This window comes from Pseudophryne corroboree (assembly GCF_028390025.1).
Source record: "Pseudophryne corroboree isolate aPseCor3 chromosome 3 unlocalized genomic scaffold, aPseCor3.hap2 SUPER_3_unloc_83, whole genome shotgun sequence".
Lineage (NCBI taxonomy): Eukaryota > Metazoa > Chordata > Amphibia > Anura > Myobatrachidae > Pseudophryne > Pseudophryne corroboree.
In genome coordinates, this window is record NW_026967578.1 from 370,397 (window position 1) to 387,404 (window position 17,008).

The window sequence follows — 17,008 nt, forward strand, 5'->3', positions numbered from 1 at the left end:
ACGTCACTACAAACTATTGCTGCTGCCAGACTGGTCTACAAGAAAATGGCCGCCGGCATACTGCACTGAGGACAGAGGACGGGCCTGTGGGCGGGGTGTAGGAGGGGAGGGTCCAATCACCAGGAAGCATCCTGCGCCAATCATGCCCTACTTCCTGCCTTTGCGTTCCACCTTACTTCCGGGTTGTGCGGTCCACATGCAGGAAGTGACTTTTCATCGACTGCTGCAGCCTCCCAGTGTCCGTGGAGATCAGGTAATGGCGTCTTACTGTACAGGGGGAGCAGCCTGTGGTGTCCTGTTATTATTATTATACAGGGGGAGCAGCCTGTGGTGCCCTGATATTATTATTATTATACAGGGGGAGCAGCCTGAGGTGTCCTGTTATTATTATACAGGGGGAGCAGCCTGTAGTGTCGCTATTTTTATTATTATACAGGGGGAGCAGCCTGTGGTGTCCTGTAGTAGTTGTTGTTATTATTATTATTTTACAGAACAAGCAGCCTGTGATGTCCTGTTATTATTATTATTATTATTATTATTATTATTATTATACACATACCTCCCAACTGTCCCGATTTTCGCGGGACAGTCCCGTTTTTTGGGGACAGTCCCACTCGTGGGCCGCAGTGTCCCGCGGTGGGGAAGGGGGGCAGTTGGGAGGCTCTGTCTCTCGCTGCCCTGCTTAGCATACGCACAGCGTCTATTCATTGGAGACAGAGGGAGACGGGGCATGCCAGTAGCTCACAGAGCGCTGGGCATGCCCCTTCAGTGACGAAAACGGGAAGTGGCTCGCGATCGCGGGTCCCCCCGAGAAGCCACGCCCCCTTTCCATAGGCCACGTCCCCTTTTACGCTTTGCCGCGCGTGTGTCCCTCTTTAAAGAAGAGACAAGTTGGGAGGTATGTTATACAGGTTGAGCAGCCTGTGGTGTCCTGTTATTATTATACAGGGGGAGCAGCCTGTAGTGTCCTGTTATTATTTAGAGGAAGTAGCCTGTGGTGTCTTTTTATTATTATTATTATTATTATTATACAGGGGGAGCAGCCTGTGGTGTCCTGTTGTTGTTGTTATTATTATTATTATTATTATACAGGCGGAGCAGCCTGTCGTGTCCTTTTATTATTATTATTATTATTATACAGAGGGAGCAGCCTGTGGTGTGTTTTTATTGTTGTTGTTATTAATATAATAATAATAATAATACAGGGGGAGCGGACTGTGGTGTCTTATTATTATTTAGAGGGAGCAGCCTGTGTTGTCCTGTTGTTGTTGTTGTTATCACCATCATCATCATTATTATTATTATTATTATAATACAGGGGGAGCAGCCTTTGGTGTCCTGTTATTATAATACAGTAGTAGCAGCCTGTGGGGTCCTGTTATTATTATAATAAAGGAGGAGCAACCTGTGGAATCCAGTCATTATTATACAGGAGAAGCAGCCTGTGGAATACAGTTATTATTATTATTATTATTCAGAGGGAGCAGCAGCCTGTGGTGTCCTGTAATTATAATAAAGGGGGAGTAGCCTGTGGTGTCCTGTTAATAAAGACATATGTTATTATTTTTATACTGGGGTGCAGCCTTTCGTGTCGTTGTTGTTGTTATTATTATTATTATTAATAATTTTATTATATGAAATTGTGGGGTTTGAAAATATTGCTCAAATTCTAGGATATATTAAGGCAGAGACCATAATATCCCTGGCATGTGTAACAGATGCTAATTGGAGCAGTATGAAGCAAATGTATATCATACTCCTGGCAGTGTCACAGTGACATCACATATCTATAGTAATAATACATGGACATGACTGGGGAGGTAAGGGGATCTGGGAGTATCACTTATATCTATAGTAATAATACAGGGACATGACTGGGGAGGTGAGGGGGTCTGGGATAGTCACTCTGACGTCACTTATATATATAGAAATAATACAGGGACATGACTGGGGAGGTGAGGGAGTCTGGGATAGTCACTCTGATGTCACTTATATATATAGAAATAATACAGGGACATGACTGGGGAGGTGAGGGGGTCTGGGAGAGTCACTTTGACATCACTTATATCTATAGTAATAATGCAGAGACATGTCTGCGGAGGTGAGGGGATCTGGGAATGTATCAGTGACATCACTTATATCTATAGTAATAATACAGGGACATGACTGGGGAGGTGAGGGGGACCTGGGAGTGTCACAGTGACAAGAGAAAGAATGTAGACTTCTTTGTGGGCGCACTCTTGTAAAGAAATATTGAGATATTCTCAAATAATAAAATGTAACTTTTATTACAAATGATTAACAATTTATTCAATCTCCTGAGAACAAATAATGTCTCCTGCCACCTTTCCCTTGCCTGTCTCCTGCCGCCTTTCCCCTGCCTGTCTCCTGTCGCCTTTCCCCTGCCTGTCTCCTGCCGCCTTTCCCCTGCCTGTCTCCTGCCACCTTTCCCCTGCCTGTCTCCTGCCACCTTTCCCCTGCCTGTCTCCTGCCGCCTTTACCCTGCCTGTCTCCTGTCGCCTTTCCCCTGCCTGTCTCCTGCCACCCCCACCCTGCTGCCCACCTGCCTGTCTCCTGCCACCTTTCCCCTGCCTGTCTCCTGCCACCTTTCCCTTGCCTGTCTCCTGCCTGTCTCCTGCTGCCTTTCCACTGCCTGTCTCCTGCCGCCTTTCCCTTGCCTGTCTCCTGCCGCCTTTCCCCTGCCTGTCTCCTGCCGCCTTTCCCCTACCTGTCTCCTGCCGCCTTTCCCCTGCTTGTCTCCTGCCACCTTTCCCCTGCCTGTCTCCTGCCACCTTTCACCTGCCTGTCTCCTGCAACCTTTTCCCTGCCTGTCGCCTGCAACCTTTTCCCTGCCTGTCGCCTGCAACCTTCTGCCTGTCTCCAGCAACCTTTCCCTTGCCTGTCTCCTGCAGCCTTTCCCTGCCTGTCTCCAGCAACCTTTCCCTTGCCTGTCTCCTGCCACCTTTCCCTTGCCTGTCTCCTGCCACCTTTCCCTTGCCTGTCTCCTGCAACCTTTCCCTGCCTGTCTCCTGCCGCCTTTGCTACACCATCGGCTGGATGTGTGGAACCTGACGTCACGGAGAATGTACGCTGCAGCTTCATGAATGAGGCCATGAAATTTCCCTCAGGAGACCCTGTCCCTTCACAACCATTTCTCACCCTTACACCACTTCATGGCTGCAGCCATACTCGTCTGACAACTCAGGACACCTAGAGCACATGCTCCGTACGGGTCGTGCACATGAGCGGTGTACGGAACATCAGCTCATTGTGACTCCACCCACAATAGCGCTACACTCTAGATCAGGCCCACTATGCAGTACAGCCTTATGGGGCTGGGTCACCGGAACCTCAGAGACACTGACCAGGACTCTATGGCTGTGGGGAAATAGGAGACTTAATGACCACTCTATTCCATATTTACTATGTTACATGTGCAATATGTTTTATGTATTATATTTATTCTAAGGAACTCCAGCTGTGAGGAACGGAGTCTTTATTACACATCACATGTTCTGTATTCTCTCTGATTCACAGAGGATGGACAAGCACAGGAGTCACAGGACAGAGAGGATAATAAATATCACCCTGGAGATCATCTACCTGCTGACTGGGGAGGTGAGTGGATCTGGGAGCATCACAGTGACCTCATATCTATGGTAATAATACAGGGACATGACTGGGGAGGTGAGAAGATCTGGGAGTGTCAAAGTGACATCACTTATATCTATAGTAATAATACAGGGACACGACTGGGATGGTGAGTGGATCTGGGAGCGTAAAAGTGACCTTATATCTATAGTAATAATACAGGGATATGACTGGGGTGGTGAGTGGATCTGGGAGCATAACAGTGACCTTATATCTATAGTAATAATACAGAGACATGACTGGGGAGGTGATAGGATCTGTGAGCATCACTGTGACCTTATATCTATAGTAATAATTCAGGGACATGACTGGGGAGGTGAGGGAATCTGGGAGCATCACTGTGGCATCACTTTTATCTAAATTAATAATACAAGGACATGATTGGGGAGGTGTGGCGGATCTGGGAGTGTCACAGTGATGTCACTTATATCTATAGTAATAAAACAGGGACATGACTGGGGAGGTGAGGGTATCTGGGTGCGTCACTGTGACATCACTAATATCTATAGTCATAATACAGGAATATGACTGGGGAGGTGAGGGAATCGAAGCATCACTGTGAGGTAACATATCTATAGTAATAATACAGGGATGTCACTGGGGAGGTGAGGGGTCTTAGAGCATCACAGGGACATCACTTATATCTATAGTAATAATACAGGGACATGACTGGGGAGGTGAGGGGATTTTGAAGCGTTACTGATAAGTAACTTATATCTATATTAATAATACAGGGACTTGACTGTGGAAGTGGGGGGATTTGGGATCGTCACAGTGACATCACTTATATCAACAGTAATAATACAGAGTCATGACTGGAGAGGTGAGGGGATCTGGGAACGTCACAGTGACATCACATATCTATAGTAATAATACAGAGACATGACTGGGGAGGTGATAGGATCTGTGAGCATCACTGTGACCTTATATCTATAGTAATAATTCAGGGACATGACTGGGGAGGTGAGGGAATCTGGGAGCATCACTGTGGCATCACTTATATCTAAATTAATAATACAAGGACATGACTGGGGAGGTGTGGCGGATCTGGGAGTGTCACAGTGATGTCACTTATATCTATAGTAATAAAACAGGGACATGACTGGGGAGGTGAGGGTATCTGGGTGCGTCACTGAGACATCACTAATATCTATAGTCATAATACAGGAATATGACTGGGGAGGTGAGGGAATCGAAGCATCACCGTGAGGTAACATATCTATAGTAATAATACAGGGATGTCACTGGGGAGGTGAGGGGTCTTAGAGCATCACAGGGACATCACTTATATCTATAGTAATAATACAGGGACATGACTGGGGAGGTGAGGGGATTTTGAAGCGTTACTGATAAGTAACTTATATCTATATTAATAATACAGGGACTTGACTGTGGAAGTGGGGGGATTTGGGATCGTCACAGTGACATCACTTATATCAACAGTAATAATACAGAGTCATGACTGGGGAGGTGAGGGGATCTGGGAACGTCACAGTGACATCACATATCTATAGTAATAATACAGAGACATGAGTGGGGAAGTGAGGGGATCTGGGAGTGTCACAGTGGCATCACTTATATTTATAGTAATAATACAGGGACGTGACTGGGGAGGTATGGGGATCTGCGAGCAGTACAGTGATGTCACTTATATCTGTAGTAATTATACAGGGACATAACTGGGGAGAAAAGGGATCTGGGAGTGTCACAGTGACATCACATATCTATACTAATAATACAGTGACATGACTGGGGAGGTGAAGGGATCTGGGAGCATCACTTTGACGTCACATTTATCTATAGCAATAATACAGTGACATGACTGGGGAGGTGAGGGGATTTGGGAGCGTCACAGTGATATCACTTTTGTCTATTGTAATAATACAAAGACATGATTGGGAATGTGAGGGAATCTGGGAGTGTCACAGTGACATCACATATCTATAGTAATAATTCAGGGACATGACTGGGGAGGTGAGGCGATCTGGGTGCGTCACAGTGACATCACTTATATCTATAGTAATAATTCCGGGACATGACTGGGGAGGTGAGGGGATCTGGGAGTGTCACAGTGACATCACTTAGATCTATAGTAATAATACAGGGATATGAATGGGGAGGTGAAGTGATCTGGGAGTGTCACAGTGACATCACCTTTATCTATAGTAATAATACAGGGACATGACTGGGGAGGTGAGAGGATCTGTAAATGTCACAGTGACATCACTTACATCTATAGTAATAATATAGAGACATGACTGCGGAGGTGAGGGGATCTGGGAGTGTCACAGTGACATCACATATCTATAGTAATAATACAGGGAAATAACTGTGGAGGTGTGGGAATCTGGGAGTTTCACACTGACGTCACTTATTTCTATAGTAATAATACAGGGACATGACTGGGCAGGTGAGGGGATCTGTGAGCGTCACAGTGACATCACATATCTATAGTAATAATACAGTGACATGACTGGGGAGGTGAGGGGATCTTGGAGTTTATATATTGATATATGATGTCTCCACCATTACACAGGATTGCACAATAGTGAAGAAGACATCCAATGAGTATGAGACACCCAGCAGCCATCCCCGTGTATTAGGAGGACTGAGTAGAACCCAGAGCCCAATCACGGTGCCTCCACCTCACTCACTGACACATGAGAGACACAATGACCAGAAGATCCTGGAACTCACCAACAAGATCATTCAGTTGCTGACTGGAGAGGTGACTGCTGGGAATGGGGCATTATACAGTAACAACAAGGGACGTGTCTGGACGATGACTGGAGAGGTGACTGCTGGGAATGGGGCATTATACAGTAACACCAGGGAATGTGTCTGGGTGATGACTGGAGAGGTGACTGTTGGGAATGGGGCATTATACAGTAACACCAGGGGACGTGTCTGGGTGATGACTGGAGAGGTGACTGCTGGGAATGGGTCATTCTACAGTAACACCAGGGGACATGTCTAGGTGATGACTGGAGAGGTGACTGCTGGGAATGGGGCATTATACAGTAACACCAGGGGATGTGTCTGGGTGATGACTGGAGAGGTGACTGCTGGGAATGGGACATTATACAGTAACACCAGGGGGGGTGTCTGGGTGATGACTGGAGAGGTGACTGCTGGGAATGGGGCATTATACAGTAACACCAGGGGATGTGTCTGGGTGATGACTGGAGAGGTGACTGCTGGGAATGGGACATTATACAGTAACACCGGGGGATGTGTCTGGGTGATGACTGGAGAGGTGACTGCTGGGAATGGGGCATTATACAGTAACACCAGGGGATGTGTCTGGGTGATGACTGTATCACTGTGTGTGTCAGGTTCCTATAAGGTTTCAGGATGTCACTGTCTATGTCTCCATGCAGGAGGGGGAGTATATAGAGGAACACAGGGGTCTGTACAAGGACATGATGTTGGAGAATCACCGGCCCCTCACATCACTGGGTAAGAGGAGACTGTCATGTATTGTACAGGGGAGAGCAGGTATGGGGGCCCCCTATATACACACATCATCTGATAATCACATTTATACACTGTACTCAGTCACTGTGTGTCTCCTACAGATGGACCCAGTAACAGAGATACCCCAGAGAGATGTCCCCGTCCTCTGTATTCCCAGGATTGTACAGAGGAGAATCACAGGATCCCACAGGAGGATCATGTAGGTGGGATTTAGGGTCTCACCCATATACCAAAGTGACTGTCACTATATGATCTGTAGAGCAGCTGTGTGTGTTATTATATTTGTATTGTTTAATCTATTACTGAAATCAACAATTTTACAATCTTTTATTAATGGTTTACATAGGGTGAAGCCCAATTAAATAATATTAAAGTCAAAGATACAGAGGGAGAAGAAGAGACGTGTGTGACTGATATAAAGGCAGAAGATATAGAGGGAGAAGAAGAGACGTATGTGACTGATATAAAGGCAGAAGATACAGAGGGAGAAGAAGAGACGTATGTGACTGATATAAAGGCAGAAGATACAGAGGGAGAAGAAGAGACGTATGTGACTGATATAAAGGCAGAAGATATAGAGGGAGAAGAAGAGACGTATGTGACTGATATGAAGGCAGAAGATATAGAGGGAGAAGAAGAGATGTATGTGAGGGGTGATCAGCAGTGTAAGGAGAAGGAGATCCCTACAGATATCAGCACAGGTGAGTAATAAACAATTATTACAGAAAAGAGTCACATATTCTCCTTGCTCAGTCACTACAACAATCTCTTATCCTACACCCTCCTCTGTCAGTACAGACTAATGCGGAATATGCATTTTCCAAGTGTGGAGTCAGGAGCCATCAGCCCCTATTTTACTCCTGCTCTCCCCCTCACATCATGTCACTGTGTGTTACCAGCCCAGAGATCTGACCAGTCTCCTCTCCAAACTCTCTGGTGTATCTCATACATCAGGAGCCATCAGCCCCTATTATAGTCCTGCTCTCCCCCTCACATCATGTCACTGTGTGTTACCAGCCCAGAGATCTGACCAGTCTCCTCCCCACACTCTCTGGTGTATCTCATACATCAGGAGCCGAGCCATCAGCCCCTATTATACTCCTGCTCTCCCCCTCACATCATGTCACTGTGTTACCAGCCCAGAGATCTGACCAGTCTCCTCCCCACACTCTCTGGTGTATCTCATACATCAGGAGCCATCAGCCCCTATTATACTCCTGCTCTCCCCCTCACATCATGTCACTGTGTGTTACCAGCCCAGAGATCTGACCAGTCTCCTCCCCACACTCTCTGGTGTATCTCATATATCAGGAGACATCAGCCCCTATTATACTCCTGCTCTCCCCCTCACATCATGTCACTGTGTGTTACCAGCCCAGAGATCTGACCAGTCTCCTCTCCACACTCTCTGGTGTATCTCATACATCAGGAGCCATCAGCTCCTATTATACTCCTGCTCTCCTCCTCATATCATGTTACTGTGTGTTACCAGCCCAGAGATCTGACCAGTCTCCTCCCCACACTCTCTGGTGTATATCATACATCAGGAGCCATCAGCCCCTATTATACTCCTGCTCTCCTCTTCACATCATGTCACTGTGTGTTATCAGCCCAGAGATCTGACCAGTCTCCTCCCACACTCTCTGGTGTATCTCATACATCAGGAGACATCAGCCCCTATTATACTCCTGCTCTCCTCCTCACATCATTTCACTGTGTGTTACCAGCCCAGAGATCTGACCAGTCTCCTCCCCACACTCTCTGGTGTATCTCATACATCAGGAGCCTTCAGCCCCTATTATACTCCTGCTCTCCCCCTCACATCATGTCACTGTGTGTTACCAGCCCAGAGATCTGACCAGTCTCCTCCCCACACTCTCTGGTGTATATCATACATAAGGAGACATCAGCCCCTATTATACTCCTGCTCTCCCCCTCACATCATGTCACTGTGTGTTACCAGCCCAGAGATCTGACCAGTCTCCTCCCCACAATCCCTGGTGTATCTCATACATCAGGGGCCAGCAGCCCCTATTATACTCCTGCTCTCCTCCTCACATCATGTCACTGTGTGTTACCAGCCCAGAGATCTGACCAGTCTCCTCCCCACTCTCTCTGGTGTATCTCATACATCAGGAGCCTTCAGCCCCTATTATACTCCTGCTCTCCCCTCACATCATGTCACTGTGTGTTACCAGCCCAGAGATCTGACCAGTCTCCTCCCCACACTCTCTGGTGTATCTCATACATCAGGAGACATCAGCCCCTATTATACTCCTGCTCTCCCCCTCACATCATGTCACTGTGTGTTACCAGCCCAGAGATCTGACCAGTCTCCTCCCCACACTCTCTGGTGTATATCATACATAAGGAGACATCAGCCCCTATTATACTCATGCTCTCCCCCTCACATCATGTCACTGTGTGTTACCAGCCCAGAGATCTGACCAGTCTTCTCCCCACACTCTCTGGTGTATCTCATACATCAGGAGCCATCAGCCCCTATTATACTCCTGCTCTCCCCCTCACATCATGTCACTGTGTGTTACCAGCCTAGAGATCTGACCAGTCTCCTCCCCACACTCTCTGGTGTATATCATACATCAGGAGCCATCAGCCCCTATTATACTCCTGCTCTCCCCCTCACATCATGTCACTGTGTTTTACCAGCCCAGAGATCTGACCAGTCTCCTCCCCACACTCTCTGGTGTATCTCATACATCAGGAGACATCAGCCCCTATTATACTCCTGCTCTCCCCCTCACATCATGTCACTGTGTGTTACCAGCCCAGAAATCTGACCAGTCTCCTCCCCACTCTCTCTGGTGTATCTCATACATCAGGAGCCATCAGCCCCTATTATACTCCTGCTCTCACCCCTCACATCATGTCACTGTGTGTTACCAGCCCAGAGATCTGACCAGTCTCCTCCCCACACTCTCTGGTGTATCTCATACATCAGGAGCCATCAGCCCCTATTATAATACTGCTCCCCTCTCACATCATGTCACTGTGTGTTACCAGCAGCCATATTGTGTGCTAGCAGTACCCCTGCCTATGGTATTACATGCCCTGAGAGTGTCACTATTAGCACACGCCGGTCTATATATAAATCACTTATTTCTGGCATGGTGCGGCTGCTTGCTGGGGCACAGGCTCAGGGCTCCTCATGCCACGTGACACAATGCTTAGGAAATATCTGGTGCAGCCCCTGTCATGTATCCACATGCTCCTGTAACAGCCGGCCTCAGGGAATTGGCTAATGAACGGCTCCTGTTACTGAGTTGGCAGCACCAGAGTCTTGCTACCGTCGTCTTAGGTATATAATACATTTATTGAGCTTGTGTATGGGAACCAATCCTGCACATTCCCTGCTGATTACCTGTCCCCTGGCACTAGGATGACGGCCTTCTCTGGCTTCTGATCCATGGCCTTAAGAGCACACCTATGGTTCATAATGGAAGTATATTCAGGAGCGTTCATGTCTAAGTAGGAGGACAGTGCCTCTTGCAAAATTCTGGTGCCTTCAGCATCCATTAATATATAATCCTGCAATCTCCAAGGTGGTAAAGGAGGAGTAGCGGGAAAAGGCGACCAGGACCCTATCAGAGGGGTGTGATCAGACCATGAAATTGTTGTCGGTAGAAAAATTCAAGTGACCAGGTTCTGGGATACACTGTGATAAATATGGAGACTGACACAGGACATATTATAAAGGATAATCATTTATTTCACTAAGTTACAACAATGAGAACCTGCAAATAACAAGTTATACTCAGTTACAGTAATAGCAAGAACAAATTAGAATATTCAGCTCTTATCTCAGATGTTTCATGATCTGTCCCAGATGATGGTCATCGATTACATAGTTTAAACAATATAGTTCAGTCGCCCTCAGGGTCCCTCTTTTTAATAACTCTGTCTGAATTTATTAAGCTGAGGTGGGTTTATAGAAGTCTATATCCGCTGCAGACAGAACCAGCTTCAATCAGAACTAACCTGCTATGTGTAAGTCTCTAGGCTTTATACCCTGCAAGGATACACTAACATTGTCTTACCAGATATTACATTCAGGGTCTGTGATGCTGGGTGCAGTAGTCATTCAGTATAACATCATTTATCTTATCCTGGACAACTGTCCCCTTTCACCTACTTATGAATACAATACCCCAAACATCTTACTAGACCGTTTCCATCTGAGATACTGATAATAGGAAGATATATTTATTATAAGCATCCAGCCTAAAAGTTGTGTATATTCTTTCCACTCACTATGTCCTTCACACTAGGTCAAAGGTCAAATTCAGCTAATAAATGGGGGCATGAGGAAGCTACGGAACGGACGACATTACTGGTCTGTTCATCAGTAGTGGAGGATCTATCAAGATGAGGGTCTGGAGCAAGAGTAACATCTCCCATAAGGAGAAGTGCAATTTCTGGTAGCTTTTGCAAATAAATATTTAAGAAATCGGGGCTGTCTGGCATGAGGGGCATAGAGAGAAGTGAGGGTGACATATTTATTATGAATCTTCCCAACTAGAATCCAATATCTACCATTGCAATCCACCCACTTGCTTTCCAGATGAATGGGGCAGGATCTATTAGAAAGGATGGCTACACCACAGGAGATATAGCATGTTGGGTAGTTATTGGTAAACTGAGGGTAAGAGTGCAATGGAACATGTGATTCCTGAATGTCTACCACCGCCTCCTTCTGGTCAGTGAAATATGTTATTGCAAGACATCTCTTACTGGGAGAATTAAGACCTTTTACATTAAGACTTAAAAACTTCACCATGATAGGGATCAGATCATGGTATGAAACATCTAAGATCATCTGTATAAAGTCCAATAGAGTCTGTAGGACGTGTGCATACTTCAAACTATCAAATAACCCAAAAAATTAAATAGGGAACAAATATGGGAGACAAACAGAAATAGTGTCCATAAAGGAGCTAGAGATTCCGTCACTAGGGTACCGTGACAGAAAGGTAGAAAAAGGTGGCGGTCGGGCCTAAAAGGCAAACCCACCGACTACCCCAAGTAGCCATACGAGAGTGCAAAATCTAGTCATCATAGTAACAATTGTACAAAGAAATATCAAATCTCAATGTATCCAAAGAAGGTAAAGGCTAAGAACATGGCCTGATATCCAATTTAGGTACTACCAACACAGGTATAAGGGCAACAGGATGTTAGACGGATCAGTCATGCTTTGCCTGAACAACCAAATATTCTAGAAAGGTATTATGAAACGTAACAGTGGAAAGATTATCAGACCATATAGCAATTAAGTAGGTCAGGAAATAAAGATAAAAAGATACGTTTTTAAACCTATAACGAGTAAATAAATCTGGGCCAAATAGAGATCCATGCCCAGTAACTTAGTCCCAGTTGGCACATGTTACAGTAGGAAACAAACTCTGAGTGTCTCTAACAGTCTTACTCCTTTATCATATTACTTAGACACTGAAGACAACTCATCCGGGATTGGTTTAGGTGAAGTGTCAAGAAGGACTGTCAACACGAATGTCCCACTTTTTCAGAATAGCAGGGCCATCCTCGGGTGAAGGTATCACTGTGAAGGCGCTATTTCGCATTACAATAAGCTTAGTAGGAAAACCCTATTTGTATTGTCCAGTTCCTTGTGTGGAATAGAAGCCTTTGGGCCAGCGTCACAGGAGAAATATCCGAAAATATCTGCAGATTATCCAGGCACTCAGCTGTGGATGAGGAAGACAAAGCAGCCTGTAGAATGCATTCCTTAATATGAAAAAGTGGACCCTGAGCAGAGTGTCCCTCGGTGCTTGGATAGGGGCCTGTTTTGACTTAGGGAGTCTGGATCCTATTAATAAGAAGGTCCGCGGCAGAAGCCTTCGGTGAAAGTTTCTGAAAAGAGGACCGTGGCCTAATCATAAATATTAGCATTTGTAACAGAATCCGGAACGCCCATTATTCTGATATTATTTCTCCGAGACCTGTCTTCTAAATCAATGACTTTATCACGAATAGAGACCGGGTCTTCCTGAAGGGTGTCATGTGCTGAAATCAGATCTTTGTGAGACACAACAATCTCTTTCATCTCAGTCTGTACGTGTGCCAATCTCACTGATATCTGACCTCAAAGCTTGAATATTAGAGTTAAGTTCTGAGGTTATTTCAGTCCTTAAATGTAGATAACATAGAATGTATAGAGCATAAAGTAACAGAACTATCTAGAGTGTCTTAAGACATCTTGAGCCATTACTGCTGGGCTGTGCAAGAAGAAGCAGATGATGATATAGCAGTCTCAGAAGGACCACCTGAATTTGAGGTACCAAAGAGATGGACAGGTGGGGGTGATTTGGTACCTTTTTAACCTTTTTTGAAAGCATGGTATGCCAGCTCCAAAGAGACTAACATTTCAGAGATAGGAAAATTCAAACAATCTATAAACAAAAGGAGCAGTAGTACGCTGTCAGGAGGTTACATCAAGATGACTCCATTCAAAATGACTTTCTTAGTCGTGGTGACAGGGGTATCTGAGCCAAAATTTCAAGTAAACATGATGTAATGCAACTCAAATAACACAGTAATGACCGAGAAATTCCACTAGAGGTCAGCGTGATCACAGACGTGAAGTACTCAGCACAGAGAGACAGAAATGGCAAAATATATTCAGTGGATAAATCCACAAAATAATATACTGTGAGGTTGTAATCAGAGTGTAACGAGCTGTACTCAGACGATACTTGATACTGGGCTCTGCATGTAGACTGAGAGGAAGTAGATTATAGCGGTACCATATAAATAGAAGGTAGTTTCACCTCCATGCAAATGCCTCAATTTAGTGTAGTGACCCCGGTCCAGCCATCAGGTAGCAGCTTATATCAATTTTAAACCTTATTGAAGGCAAAGTATGCGATGGTTGGGCACCATGATCCAAAATGGCAGCCATGTCACTTCCCAATATCTCTGCCGGGTTCCGGTGACTGTGGGCAGCCTGTTCTGTCCCCAGCAGTAGCGGGAGAGCATTTGCTCCCACCTAAGGCAAAAGCGACTCCAAGTCAGGTGGACAGAGCATGCAGGAAACACTGGGCACACTTAGCCCCAGAATTCAGCCCATGGCTTCAGCGGCGTCGCTAGGCTGCGGCAGTGAACAGTGACTGGAGTGTGCAGAGCAATCAGCTTTAGGGCAGGAGGAGTGGGGGACTTAATAGATTGGGTCTTGGTCCCAGCGGCGGCTGAGGGCTATCAGGTAGGGTAGATAAGAAGCCACTTAGTGAGGAGAGCTCCAGAAAGCACGTCTGGATGGACCACGCTCCTCTTATTTATTATTTTATATAATAACAGGGGTGACAGGTGTAGTACATCCCTGCAAAGGCAGATCCAATCTCTTTCTCATCAGACTCTGCTGTCTTCCCTGCACTCTCACTCAGATGTTCACTGCTGCCAGTAGCACACGTATGAGAAGCAGACGTATGGCGGCAGCTGTATAGATTCTGATATGTAATTCTCTGTGTCATACTTACCATACACACATCATCCTTATTACTATTGAGAGAATAGATGTAAGACACTGATGATGGGGGTGTAAAAGTGAATTATAACCTAGCAGATGATGATTACAGGGTATTATATGGTGTATTGCATGTAAAATACCTTGTTCCACACCTACTCTGCTGTAGCAATATACCTTATATAAGGGTGAGTAACACATGTACAGGCTTACCAGCGTATGAGCACACACATAAAGGAATGCTACCTTACCAATGCTTCCAGGAGTAACATTAGGAGACATTATTATAAAGCCTTCAGTAAAAGTTATGTTTTATTATACACACACATTTACAATTAACTGTCCCAGAGAGTCGTCTTCTCCTATTGTTTACAAGATTAATATTGTTACAGAAAATGTCACATTTGCATAATGTATTTTATTTCCAGCAGATGGACACACAAGCAGGAACATCTCAGAAGGACATCTAATGTTATCCCCGGATTGTGACATAAAAGATAATGACAGTAGACAGGATTCTCCGGGAGATAACCCCATTACCCCAATTATACATCCAACTATATCAGCTGATCCCTCTGATCCTGGGAAATGTTCTCCTGATCACTCTGATATTGGTGCATCTGTTACAGCTCTGAGAGTAGATACAGTGTTTCCCTGTTCTGTAGATGCCAAATGTTTTACACAGAACACAAAGCTTATTAACCAACAGACAGGTAAGGTAGGTGAGAGGCCACTGATATGCTCTGAGTGTGGGGAATGTTTTACGCACAAATCACATCTTGTTATACATCAGAAAAGTCACACAGGCGAGAAGCCAATTTCTTGTTCTGAGTGTGGGAAATGTTTTGCGCAGAAATCACATCTTGTTATACACCAGAGAAGTCACACAGGTGAGAAGCCATTTTTCTGCTCTGAGTGTGGGAAATGTTTTGCACGGAAATCAGATCTTGTTAGACATCAGAGAAGTCACACAGGTGAGAATCCATTTTCTTGCTCTGAGTGTGGGAAATGTTTTGCACTCAAATCAGATCTTGTTAGACATCAGAGAAGTCACACAGGTGAGAAGCCATTTTCTTGCTCTGAGTGTGGGAAATGTTTTGCACGGAAATCAGATCTTGTTATACATCAGAGAAGTCACACAGGTGAGAATCCATTTCCATGTTCTGAGTGTGGGAAATGTTTTGCAATCAAATCAGATCTTGTTAGACATCAGAGAAGTCACACAGGTGAGAAGCCATTTTCTTGCTCTGAGTGTGGGAAATTTTTTGCACAGAAATCAAATCTTATTAATCACGAGAGAAGTCACACAGGTGAAGGCCATTTTCTTGCACTGAGTGTGGGAAATGTTTTGCACGGAAATCAGTTCTTTTAAGACATCAGCAAACTCACACAGGTGAGAAGCCATTTTCTTGCACTGAGTGTGGGAAATGTTTTGCACAGAAATCACATCTTATTCATCATGAGAGAAGTCACACAGGTGAGAAGCCATTTTCTTGCTCTGAGAAATAAATCATCTCATGTTGCACACAATAGACATCACTCATAATAAACTTACCTGACCCTTGCCTGGAAACGTCCATGTATGAAGGTATGGGAGATACCTGCTGCAGTCCCTTCTACTTACATTTGGGAGGTACGGTTGTTTTGTGGGAATTACAGCAAATAGTAAATGATACATTGGCTCCATAACGTCTCGCTGACCCTCTGATTTTTACAAAGGCATGTTACACAAAATGACATTTGCATTAACAACCATTAATTAAACAAAAACACAACGCAATTTTTCCCCAAAAAATTTTATCTATAAAAAAAATATATTAAAAAATTGCCAATTCTGGTCTTCCTTCATTGACTCTATCAGGAGAACAAGAGCCTTTTTTGCAAGGACTGTGCCAACAGTAGCCAGTAGAGGAATCAGGCGTATCCCACAGAATATCTTTGCTACCACCATACATTGGGGAGAGAAGATAAAGTGCAGATTTCTGAACATTGCTTTTAGAAAGAACTTAAGAAGTGCATAGATCACAATGATCAGAAGTCCGGGACAATGAGGTCAAGAAACCAACGCTGGGGTACTAATCACCTCAATACAGGACACTTGGAGCAAGAGACTAGGGTAAGGGCAACAACAATTTTTGAAACAACTAAAAAACCAGTTTGAAAAAAATCTAATAATTTAAAAAATGAGTATCGTCCAGTACAGAGGACTGTGTACTCAGCATGTCTAAGTACGTACCACTGGACGACGCGCTGGATTGGGAGGAGGGGGTGGGCTGTGTGGGTCCTGGCTGAAAACAGCTCGATTGTTGAGGGTTTCCTGGTGCATACTGCATGGGTTGGTGATGTGGGTAGGTGGGTGGGGTCACATTTGGGGGACAGCAT

At 45.0% G+C, this 17,008-nt stretch overlaps 1 protein-coding gene across 1 annotated transcript; it reads left to right on the top strand.

Moving 5' to 3' along the window:
- Window positions 1–142: 142 nt before the first annotated feature.
- On the top strand, window positions 143–16,647 carry LOC134984821 (zinc finger protein 391-like). The gene is made up of 6 exons (XM_063950300.1): window positions 143–253; window positions 3,538–3,618; window positions 7,475–7,829; window positions 15,058–15,339; window positions 15,424–15,895; window positions 16,488–16,647. The coding sequence occupies exons 1-6, from the start codon at window positions 143–145 to the stop codon at window positions 16,645–16,647; spliced, it is 1,461 nt and encodes a 486-aa protein (XP_063806370.1).
- Window positions 16,648–17,008: the final 361 nt, after the last annotated feature.

Bases quoted from the DNA above. Each gene is read 5' to 3' on its own strand.
- LOC134984821 (XM_063950300.1), top strand. From the start codon at position 143: ATGCCCTACTTCCTGCCTTTGCGTTCCACCTTACTTCCGGGTTGTGCG. The intron at 3,619-7,474 runs GTGAGTGGATCT...TGGTTTACATAG, and splicing joins TCTACCTGCTGACTGGGGAG to GGTGAAGCCCAATTAAATAA. The intron at 7,830-15,057 runs GTGAGTAATAAA...TATTTCCAGCAG, and splicing joins CCCTACAGATATCAGCACAG to ATGGACACACAAGCAGGAAC.